A 12,363-nucleotide genomic window follows, 5' to 3' on the forward strand; every position below is an offset into this window, starting at 1 on the left:
TGTAAACAGCTAACCTTGTCTAATTTACTCTTGCAAACAGTGTATACTGAAACTTTGGGTTGAAGGGATTATGCAGTCCACAGTCTTACTGACTAGTATACAAGCTGCTTATATGGTAGGTGTCCTTTGACATCTTGGGAAAACTCCCTCTGTTCTCAAGGAACTTCCAGAACAAAGCTTTGCTTAATTTTCCTTGCATAAAAATGAGTCCTCTGATGCCACCATCCCATGAGGATGGGTTACCTGGAATTTGGCTCCATCACCATGGCCTCCCACATGGAGTCCCTAGGTAACGACTTCTTTTCTATGATCCAGAAAACAAAGACTCTTGGTGGTACGCTGTAAAAGCAAGGGGCCTTTCATTTTGTTATGTTCTTCCTCTCTCTCAAACCTGCAATAGTCTCTGTTTATCAGGGGTCTTTTTGGTACAGCCTGAGTGACCAGAATCACTACTTCTTTCTCCCTTTCATCTAAATGGAAACCTGAAATCCTTGGAGGAAGAGCTGACCAAATATTAACCGTTGGTTGTCCACTTCTCTTGACTAGCAAAGGCTATGTAGATGACATTTTCTTCCTCAGGTGTGCCAGCCTTTTATGTGTATATCCCTTTTCAAGTGAAGTCTTATTATTCTGGGGTCCTAATACAGATAAGAATCCTTGAGGGAATGTTTCCTTCTCTTTTTCCAGGTTGTTTTTTGATTTGATCACTTGCACATTGTACGCAGTAAAGTACAAAACTTACTTTTGTTCATGAATCTTCCTACTGTGACAAAATGCTTACACCCAGTTCAGTGTCAGTTAATGACAGACCATTTATAAATTAATTAAAGTGTTGAAATGGATAATTTATACTTAGGTTTAATAGGTCTAAGTATATGGTTTAGACTTTTTAAGGTTGTTACACATATTTCACCTGAGAAGAAAAGACTTCCTCTGTTTTTTTTCCACATTAGGTCAACTCTTCTTCTGAAAAGCTAATCTTTCCATGACTTTGACTTTGCATAAAGAGGAATTCTGAATAAATTATTGCTCAGGTATTCCTCTGCAGGCCTGCCATGTTTTGAGACCTACTCAAGGGCATTAAGTTACCAGACAGGCAAGGTGAATGTTAATTTCCTCAGTTGAGATATAGAGTTTCTGCTTCTCTTCTAATCCCAGTAAAGCTTGTATCACCATCAGAACCAGCCCCCTTCGGTTCTATAGCCACAATTCCTGACATCTGAATGATGATGAGATGCTAAAGAGAAGTTTTACTTTCATTTAGAAAGTAGGGTGTTGCACGCGAGCCTGAGGGTGGTATATAAACCAATTACTTGGGTGGAAAGCTTGTCAATGACTTTTTTGGTTTTTACAGATCACAGACTGTTCCCAGCTATATAATGTTGACTCTTGTGGGCAAGGGAAGATAGACACAGACCTCAGATATTTTGGGAAGACTCTAGATCAATTTTATGTTTGTAGGGAGCAGTGACATATGAGCTACCACGAATAGCATTAGGGCTGCTGTGAACTCCCAGACAGCTGGCTGCAAGGTGGCTGAGCCAGCTCATCTTCCCAGCAGCTCATGTGACGCCTGCACACCAGGGAGGACAACTCGTTAGCTCAACAGGCAGCACAGCCAAGGGGACGGGGCAAGGGACCAAGCCACTTCTTAGCATTAACTTCTTTGGTGACCTTTGCCTCACTCTCTAACTTTTCTTAAATGTTATCAATCAAGTTTTGCTTATTTTTATTTTTGCAAACTCGCGTGCTTAGAGGTAGGCACCTACCCGCCCTCCCCTCAAATGTTCTGCAAACTCCATGGGCCACTTCTCACAATACAGCCCTTCATTCCTGTGCGCTGTTCTTCATCTCTGTAGAACAGGGTGATGATGTTTAAATATCATGTAAACCTGTGATCTGGCAACCCAGCAGTTCATCTATATGTGTAAACCCAGAATCTCGCTGAAATTAAAACTATTAGGAAATTTTTGGTTCCCAGCGCTTTTGTTGGTGTGCTGATCAAATGTTTACTGAAGAGTTTCCCAAGCCTTGGTAACCCAACAGAAATCCTCACAGGGGAGGAAGAGCACACACTCAAACCCCTGCATTTTTCATGCTTTAGTCTTACACTTCCTGGAGCGATGGCAGCTTCCATGGCTTCAGGAGAAAACACCAACATCTGACCAAGTCTGAATTAATACAAATATTGACAGAAATGTCATAGGTGAAAACAGTGTCCTGGTACTTTTGTTTTTTACTGTCTTACTGGAAAAAGGTAATGGTCAAAGAGGTAACGATGACCAAGAAGGTGGGTATAGATGACTTGGGAAATGAGAGACAGAGCTTGAGAGGAGAGAGGACTGTTCACTATCCCACTTCTATCATCATATCTGTTTTCTCCTTTCACCTTCTTCTCAGCAGCTCCTTTCTACTACTTCCTCATTGTCTTTTCACTCATTTATTTGTTTTCTCTGTCCCATCACTTCCAACACCTTCCAGTATCCACACAGTCCAGCAGAGCATGTAAAGGGGAGAAGGAGAACATGGGCATCAGCTTCCAGCTCTTCCAGGGCCACCGCTGCCATGCAGTGGGTGCAACTGCTGTGGGCTTGGTGGGCGCAGCCCTCCTGCAGAGGCCAGGGAGGACTGGTGAAAAAGCAGCACTCCCGGGCGGGACTATGGAGAGCAGTGAGTGGCACCGCTCAGGAGCTGGTCTGTCTGCCTGTGGACCTCTCAACTCGGCTGAGCAGCAGGTGCTTTGTGGGGTTATTTTAGCATTGCCTCTGCAGGTGTTATGCAGCACTTGGGAACCCCAGTCATGGCCCAGGACTCCACCGTGCATGAGATAATCCTAACAGGACACAGACGGCACTTGATGCTGCTGGGGCAATCCCCAAACCTCACCAGAACCCTTTCTAGGTATGCCGCCAGCAGCGACAGCATCCAGAAACACCGTTTTCAGGTTGATTTATGCGGCTCACAGCTGCGTTGGCCACTCGCGTTGAGACCACAGCACGACCGAGACAGGCAAAAGCCACCCTTGGGGGAGGGCAAGATTTCAGGGGACGGGACACTTCATGGTGGGGTCAGCGGTCCGCGCTCAGAGGTCTGCGGCGCCGCGCCCCGCGGGGCAGCTTCGGGGCAGGCCGCCGGTCCTGCCCGTTGGCGGTGCCGTGCCGAGCCGTGCCGGGCCGCACGTGGGTACGTGACGGCGATGGGGGCCGGCGGGGCTCGGCTCGGCGGCTCCTCCTCCCCCGGCGCCCGCCGGCGACTGGGCGCCGAGGCTGCGGCGGGCGGCGCGGGGCGGGGGGTGCTGCCTCCTGCGCGGCGGTGCGGGGCGCAGCGGCAGCCGGGGCCGGGAGGCGAGCGGCCCGCGCGGGAGAGGGCGGGCGGCGGCTTCGCGGGGCGGCGGCGGGACTGCGGGGCATCGGCGGGGGCTGCGGGCGGGGTCCGCGCCCGCGGCCGGCAGCGGTCTGCGCCTCAGCCGGGCTTCGCCGGGTGCTGGCGGTGCGCTCTCCCGCCGCGGGGCTGCACAATGGCAGTCGTTCAGTAGGATGGATCCTGCCGTGGCTTTTGTTCTGCAGATCCACCCACCCTCCTAGCAGTCAAGTACCAGGCTATGGTTTTCTCTCTGGGGATCATCCTTCCGCGTTTTGCCGGTGTCTCTGATGAGGTTTTGGCCTCGGCTGGGATTTCGCTACCTTACTTTTCGTTTGGCTTCGCGCTGAAAAAAAAAGGATTTCTTTTATTTTCGCCTCACGCTTTTGTTATAATCCAGTGTTGATCTATAACCATTCAGCCTGGCTGAAAAAAAAGCATCCGTTGAAAAGTCTCAAAGAAATATACCACGTGAGGAAAAAAAACTGGGAGAAGATCGGAATATAATCATTTTTTCTATGATAAAACTGGTGCCCCTCTTCAGGAGAACTGGTCTCAATTTATTATTATGCAACCACAAGGATCTCTTCTTTCTCAGGGTGTATAAGCTGCTGGATTGCTTTTCGCCCAAATCAATGTGGTTTCTTTGGAACATTTTCAGCAAAGGATCGCATATGCTGCAGTGTCTTTGTGGCAAGAGTCTTAAGAAAAACAAGAACCAAACTGGTAAGCAATCCATTGCACTGCGTTGTTTTTCTTTTATGCTACCCTGTCTGTTGCTCGCCGAGGTAGATCTGCAATCCTGCTGAGGGGAGAAGGGGGAAATGTAACGAGGCCAGCACGGACATGCATGTGCATACGTGTATGAATAAGCAAGGAGCGGTTTGGATTAGCTTCAGTCACTGTCACCACGGAAAAGGCAAAAAAAAAAAAAGAAATCAAAGGCGACCCTAGCCCAGCCTGCATCTCCTAGTTTCTATGTGCTGTTTCCAAAGAGGAAACTTTTATATCGCTACCCTTTTCGAGGGGAAGCCAGTAGAGCCCCCCCCGCCCCCCTTCCCGCTCCCGTCCCCGATGCGAGCCCCCCGTGCACACCCCCAGTCAGTTTTCGGAAGAGGAGCCCGGGTCTCCCGTGCTGGTGTGAGCCGGCCCTGCCTGCGGCGGGCAAGCGTGCCGGGGCTCAGGTCCTGCACAGCACTTTCTGATCAGCTGGCAATATGTCACCCCCTCCCCCGCCCCGCACACACACCCACCCGCCTCGCTCGGCTTTCTGAAGTCAAGCCCGACACCCCTCGCCCCCGGCCTGGGGGCTCCCCGTTATCACTCACCCCCCGGGATTCTAGGCCGGGAAGGTGGAAGGGGGTGAGGAAAGGGGGGGTGGACACTTTCTTGGGGTTTGTGCCCAGACGGCAACTCAGCCAGCTCTGCCAAGCGGCAGCAGCAGCACCGCCCGGGTGGCTGCGTCTCTCCTCCGCCTCTCCCTGCCGGGATGACCCCTCTGGCCACACGCCGGTGTCTCTGCGTGCGGCTCCATGTCTGCCTGGCAGCCAGGATCATGCGCTTCGGTTCAGCCCGGCTCCGAGGGGGAAACTTGCAGTACATTACATAAGAAATGCAAATGCAGGTGCTCGGGGCCGCCCGGTCCCGGGGGTCACGCTGCTGCTGTTGCATCCCTCTCGCTCGAGGCGTCCGTGCGGCCAAACCCGCGGCTTTGGCGAGCAAGGTGGGCGAGAAGGGATGCTCGGCGGGCGGGGGAGCCGGGAGCTTTTCAAGGGAAATACCGGCCCTCCCCGCCCCCCTCACACGGGGCTCTGGTGTCCCCCCCCCCCCCCCCCCGCGCCACCGTGCAGGTTCTCTGCAAGCACTTGACGCGCCTGGGGAGGCGAGAGCCGCTGGAGCCCGGGCTGTGAGGGGAGGGATGCCGTGTGCGCGCTGGTGTGCGTTTGCCGGCTGCCCTGCAGTGGCAGCTCCCGAGCAGGAGGCTCCTGACGCTGGCACTGCAGTGTAGTAGATCATAGGCTCTCGTTGCCTCTCTGACACCCCAACATCAACAAGCAGCAGCCCTGGCAGCCCGCACCCCTCTCCGCCCCGGCAGCCGAGGTGCCGGCTCCTGCTTTGCCCAGCTCCGGGCCGGTGCAGAGAGCCGAGGTGGGCACCTCGGCGGATTTTTTCTCTCCCCACCTCGCTCCCGTTTGCCAGCTCGTCTCGCCCCTTTCTTCCCCGCCGCTGCAGCAAAGAGCAGCCACTTCTCAGCATACCAAAGAGGCTGAAATGCCCCACCGGGGGCTGCGCTCAGCCTTCAGCATCCCACACAGTGCCCGTTGCTTCACTCGCCCCTTGGCGCTGCAGCGAGCCACCTCCGCCGGCTGGGGGTAACTTCCAAGCCGTGTGCCCCCCCGGGGCGGGATGGGACAGGCAGGGGCAGGGCAGCCGGCCGCTTTCTCGCAGCCCCTGGGGACCCCCCCTCTCCCCCTGCCGGGGCCGCGCAGGCAGGGCCGTGAGCACGGGACGGTGGGGAGCAGAGCCGCGGCGTGGCTCTGCCCGCCCTGCCCGCTGCCGCTCGCCCACCCCGGGGGGGAGGGGGGTGCCGCTCCAGCGCCGTGGTGCTGTGGGCGAGAGGCGATGCTCAGGAGGAAGGACTTGGGGGTGCTGGTTTCTAGACCTTTCAGTTTGCATACCAGGGAGGTGGGGGGGGGCGGGGGGAGAGGCGTATTACATCCCCTCCACCAAAGGCCCGTGTCCTTTCCTTGCGGAGGGGAGGCTGGTAAGGAAACGGCCCCTGAAGCCGAAACGTGCCCCTCGGGGTGCCAGGGTGCCGCAGCACACCTTTCCCCCTCCCCAGGGACTTTGCCGCACTTGCTCCCCCCCTGCATGGGACGAGCGGGTTTTGGTGGCGGGAGTGACACTGCAGCCCGCCACCACTGCCACCCTGCCTGGGGAGGGCTGAGCCGGCCCAGGGGGTGCCTGGGGTTGCGGGGGGAGCCGGCCTGAGCAAGCGGGGCGAGCTGCGGGGGGAAGAGCTCAGGGGGGGCGGGCTGGGAGGTCGCTGGCCCCCGCTGCCGCAGCTGCCACGGGGGGCACAGGGCGGTGGGAGAGCTGAGCGCGGAGGTGAGGGCTTGCCGTTGCCGTTCCCGCCGGCCAGGTCCGTGCTCTCGCTTTCCGCCCGCACACTTTGCGCCGTGATCCCGGCGGAGGAGCCGGGACGCCGAGCCCAGCCGAGCCACATGCCCCGTCCTGACATCCCGTTCCCGCTAAACTGCGGCTCACACTCTGGGGGGGCTAATAACCCCCTCGGCCGGATTAGCTGGTAGGTCGGCCACAGGCGCTGTTGCTCTGGGGGCAGATCATCCCCAGCCAGGCTGCGGTCGCCCGCGGGAGAGCAGGGAGCCGGTACCGCGATGCCCTGCCTCGCCCGGCGCCCCGGGCCGTGGGGCTCCCCCTCTGCGGGCAGCTCCACCCCCGGGAGCCCGAGAGCCCCGTCCCCGCTGAGGCACGGGGCTCCGCTGCACCGCCCCCGCCCCCGGACCCCTTTGCGCGCCAAACTCTTCAAGAGCGACTGAGCTTTTTGGTTTCAAAAGGCACCACGTGAGCGAGCAGCTGCCGCTGATCAAACAGTGCGGAAAACCGAGCGGGTGAGGCAGCTAACGCTGGCTGTGGTTGCAGCTTATTTAGTTATTTTCGGCCTGGTGCACTTTTTTTTGTCCCTGTCAACAGCTGGTCTTTTTCCAGAAACGGGACTGGGTGGCTCGTTTCCAGGTGTTCTCTGCTTTGCGTTTCCCCTCTACCGCGGGCAGCAGCCCTCCCCTCCGTGCGATGCCCGCCTCCCGGGGCTCCCCAGCCACCCCCCCCGGGGGCTCCAGCTGGCCCCTCCGGGCTTACTGGCACCAGCCGAGCTCTGGAGCGAGAGGCAGGGAGACATGGGGTGGGTGTCTGGTGGGGTGTGTGCAAGTCTCTGGCAGGGTTGCATCAGAGGTGGGTTTGGGTTTGCATCAGTGGCTTTGGGTTTTGTTTGGTAATAATTTTATGACTAAATTTGTTTCAAATTTGATATCCCAGAAGGAGGAGCTGCCTTTGATTGCTACAATTATTTACCTCTCTACATTTCTTCATAAGGAGAAAAACTGAGAATTGATAGGTATGGCTTTGCTTGCACTGTTTGATATTTTTTTGAGTTTTCCTGAGGTTAATAGTAGAAAAAGTAATTAAGCCCCACATATCTTCAGCATCCTGTCTAGCATGAAAATATCTGCAATGTGTTAGGTACCCTGGGCCTCACTTGCTTTAGCAATTATTTCCATCTAGCTCTGCCATTCTGGCTCGTGGTACACATGGAGAGGACTTCACAAAGTGTGAGACAAAAGAGACTTTTTCTCACAAAGAGTGAAAATTGCTTGAGACCCTAAGGCCTGAGCCAGGGCTTGCAATGATAAGATGCCATCCTGGTGGCTTCCCCCCACACACACCGCTGAGGCTCTAAGCTCGATACGATCAGTTAGGGTATGGCTAAGTCATGGGGAGGATTCGGGGCTTGAGAAGAAATGGAGAAGAAGGGTATCTCTGGGTCTTTTTTGAAGCAACCACAGCAAGTGAATAGATTTTTTTTTTGACCAAAGGACAGCTGTTAGGGTGCCCACGGGAGATGAGTTATTTGGCTGGAGTACTAGATGCCCCCATGGCAGGAATTGCTATCAAATTTCACTCCTGGTGGCAGCCCAGCAGACAGAGGATGTATCGAGTTTCCTCTCCATTTAGCTCTAAGGAGAGGCATCTCTCCAACTCAGTCAGGGGTGTTGACAGGAGAGTAGATGGAAATTGGCATTACTATAAATATGTTGCTGATAGAGGAATTTGGTTTCTGTTTGTATCAATCCCGTATCAATCTCAACCACAAAGCCTATTTAAAAAGAGCATCTGAAATGCAGGCTGTGACTGAACTGGGATCACTGCATAGTCCCTTGTTAAACTCCTTTTTCATAGAATAGTCAGACTGTTCTTTCATGGTCACTTATCATTGTGAAAAAGTTTCTAAGCACAACCATGCGAGATTGGGTCTGTTTGAAGCAGAAACTTGTGTCCTGCCATAAAATATATAGTGTGTGTCTTCAGCTGGATTCTAACTAAATTGCACCCCCCGCCTTCCTTGCTCATAGAAAACAAACCTAGCACCAAAAGCAAAGGGTGTTTTTGCCTCAGGAAGAGCTGCAGGATTGGATCCTTGAAGTTTCTTTCACGTAGCAGCTCTGGCTGCCTAAATAACATAATCCCTGTACTGTTAATCGAGCTGTGGTGTGTTTCTCTCGCTCAAATGTAAAATTGCCTATTTACGTGTACCTCACCTACTGAAGTTTTATCCTTTGTGGAATACATTTCCTGAATTTATACAAATTTAATTATTCTTGATCAAATTAAATTGCATATTCTACTTGTTAAGGGGTGAAATTTATGCCTGCTCATGCATCTCCCTACTGTGATAAAATGCTTGCACCTAATTCAATGTCTGCTAATGATAGGCCATTTATAAATTAATTCAAATATACAAAGGATGACATAGGCTTCGTGAAAATATGAAAAATGTATTTACAGATACATTGGTTTAAATATTTATGTGTGTGCAGTTTTCATTTGAGTGTGATATTTATTCTACTTACCTACTTTGATTATGTTAAGTATATTAATTTTGAGCTAAAATTCCTATTGACTTTGAATTTAGATAAGGAGTGATTTAGAGATTCAGAACTTGTCCCTTTGCAAAGACTTTCTGTCCAGTAAATGCCTGTAAAAATATGATCTGGAGAGGAAAGAGCTGTTTGAAACTGGAAATCAGTTTTTCAAGAGGACTTCATAAAACTAAAGAAATAGGAAGAAGGGCATTACACCAGCTCCGGGGTGGTATTTTGTAGTGGGGTTGCTACTGAGGTTTTTGTATAATCGCTTAACATATAGGATGAAACACTGAGAGTCTAGAATGTGGTTGGATAAATGAAGTGGTTGTGTGCAAATTAAACTCTGCAGAATATTTACAGACGTTTGCCAGATGTGCCTGTGAGCACAGAGTCCTGCTGGAGCAGGTTTCATTCTCTCGAGGATGACCTTGTTACTTCGGGAGCAGTGCTTTGTTTCTATGCCTAATTCTGTTTCAGATGGCTTTTGTGATTTTGGACACACTTACTTCCCTATGCCTTGCTTTCCTGCTTGTTAAAAATAGCAGGTAATGTCTGAACATCGCACAAGCGTGCTGTTGGTCCTTTTGTTTGCTTTTCACATTTCAGCAAATGGTAGCTTTTCAAAGGCGAATTACTAGTTTACTGAACAACTTACTGAGTAACAAAACATTGAATGGTCTTAAAATTTTGCAGTCTCTTGTGAAAAAGATTTCTGTGGTGTAGCACAAGGCTTGATGTACAATTGATGTACAACTAATATACCTGAGAGCTACTTGCCACTATACAGAAAGAGAGTATGCAGTAGGAAAACTCTGTACCTGGAAATAAATTTGTCAGTACTGGGGCCATGTTTAGTTCAGAAAGAGCCCGCTTCTTGCACAAAGTTCATTTCTACTGTCAGAACAAACGAAGCAACTGGGAAAAAATCTTTTTATTGGAGACCATGTGATAAAGTGCTCGAAGGAGTATATTCATCTTCAGACGGGCTATTAAAAACATCATTTATCATGTTCTTGAAGTCGATCCTTAGAGGTTCTGAGCCACTCAGAAGTACTGAAAATTGTAATTGCAAGGAGAACTGATGGTGTTTGGCACCATGATGGACTGAACTCACAGCGAGCAAAATGTATGTAAGTATGTGACATATTCTTTTTAATGTACCCTGCAGCAAAGGTAAATAGTGTGTGAACAACTAACAAAGTTATTCAAATCAGGAGCACGCTGACTTTGAAGAGGATCTTTTTGAGGGCAAAACCTCAAAAATCATTAAGTGAAAGGCTTTTAATGGCTAAATGGAACGCTGGGTTTGTGTGTCTGTAGCATACTCTGTTAGAAGCACTCACATTAAATAGTAGCAAAGAAAGTAAATAGTTGCTGATGAGACAGTATTGAGAAGTCTGAATAATAATATAAATAGTAAAATTCAATGCACAAGTCACAATAAGAACACCTTCTGCAGTAAAATTCAGCGCACTAGTTCAGGTAACATACTGGGTTGAACATAAGCAACATTTTAATAGTTTGAGAGTTAATATTGGATGGTTGTGTGGATCAAATGACAATAAATGATACTCAGTTGCTGACAGACATTGATGGTGTGATTTTAAAGTCTGTATTTTGTGTTTTCACCCTGACACCTGCTTATTTTACTTTTAACTGGAAATAGCATGAGGAATTGCACTGAACAAGTTTAACATTTGCACACTGGAGGCAGTATCTTGACAATTACTTGGCCTAATCATTTTGTGACACTAAAATTAACCTGGTCCCATCAGGCAGTAGAACTGAACCAAGGTTAAACATTTCAATTCCATTGGAATTGTTTTGGCTTTTGCTTCCAGGCAGTGATACAAATAAGCTGTAATCCTCTATGAAAAATTTGTTTTAAGAACATTCCAGAAAGGTCTGTATTTCACTGAGCTGATAGGGGAATAGACTTTGCTGTTCTCTGAAAATTCATCATGTCATCCACGTTTTTTTTCATGCAGCTTTGTCATTTAGAGAGATAAGAACATAGTGAGGATACAGAATGTGCGGGATGTGCGCCTTAGCTCTTGAACATGTTCTGGGCATTAGGTGGTGTAAGAAAAATATAAGACATGGGGCAAATCTAGGTTTGATCCTTCCCCTAATCTATCCTCTCAGTTTTCATCTGACACTTGATTGTCTTAAATCAGAGCTTTTATTCAGGCCACTGCATGTAGTAGCTTCTGAAGGAGCTATACAACTTAACTTGTCAAACAGCATTTCTATTTTGCGCGTCAAAAACTTTGCGTGGCAGTGAGCTTCATGTAATCACAGGCTGTGTGGCAAGGGTGTGGACGGGTTTGTGCTGTCAGTGGGTACTCCTTGGTTCTTCTCCTGTTGAAAAACAGAGGCTAATGCTGCCATTCCTACTCTGTGTTTGTGATTAGCAATTACAGGGAGCTTTTCACGGGTGAGTATCTCATCTATAAGGTGAAGAGCACTTCCTTCATGTTGCCTTATCCTTCCTTGAACTGTCAGAAAATACTCAGCATTTCTATTATCTGAGTCCCTGTGCAGTATAACTTGCCTTTGCTGAGGATGTAGGATGGCTCTGGCTTTGGAGGACAAAGATGGCAGCAACTGACACATCCCTTTGCAGGCTCTGCTTTCATACAGCTAAAAGGAGTTAATTCCTATGGATTTTCTAGGCCTATGGGATAAGGAAGTATCTCCTGCAAAGGGCATGTTTTCACAAAGTCCTTTCTCTTGAGGGAAGAAGTGGGATATTGCTCCCTTGAACAAGCTTTTAAAGAATTAAGCTCTAGTGTGACCAAAAACTGTAATTTTCTACCAGTGTTGAATGGTTTGACCAGGAGAAAGAGCTTGCATATAAAATCAAAGGTTTCTGTTTACATATAAATCTCTTGGTTCTCACCAATGCTAGCAAAGGAAATATACAGGAATTTCATTGCCCTTTAATGAGGTTTGAGCCGAAAATGTTAATTTAAAGAAGTCAAGTTTACCAGACTTGTTACTCTTTCAGTAAATGTATTTCTAAGCATGTCCTGCTACATTTAAACAACATGTCCAGGTTAAACAGTTCCCCATTCACTATCCTCATTAGAGAAGTGCATTATGGAGCATTGCTATTGCCCAGTAGTTTCCACACGTATCACTCGTTGCTAATATAGGTACATTTATTGACATTGAATGAGATGAGCAGGAACTACCAGTGCAAAACATAGTGAAAAATACAGAAAAAGATGTGGAAAAATTATAGAGTTGGGAGGTGCTGAAAAAAATCAGTTAAATCATTAGTACACCAGTATTTTATAAAATAGAGTATCTTATCAGGAATATCTTAATAAGGGTT

General features: G+C 49.5%; 1 protein-coding gene across 2 annotated transcripts in view; it reads left to right on the forward strand.

Moving 5' to 3' along the window:
- Positions 1–3,878: 3,878 nt before the first annotated feature.
- The window catches only part of FGF14 (fibroblast growth factor 14), a 441,420-nt gene continuing 432,935 nt past the window's right edge, over positions 3,879–12,363 (forward strand). For both annotated transcript variants that reach the window (XM_068425079.1, XM_068425083.1), the window contains exon 1: positions 3,879–4,086. In XM_068425079.1, coding sequence (XP_068281180.1) covers positions 3,879–4,086 — 208 coding nt within the window. The remainder of the gene's footprint in view (positions 4,087–12,363) is intronic.

This window comes from Nyctibius grandis, chromosome 2 (genome assembly GCF_013368605.1).
Source record: "Nyctibius grandis isolate bNycGra1 chromosome 2, bNycGra1.pri, whole genome shotgun sequence".
In the NCBI taxonomy this organism is placed as follows: domain Eukaryota; kingdom Metazoa; phylum Chordata; class Aves; order Nyctibiiformes; family Nyctibiidae; genus Nyctibius; species Nyctibius grandis.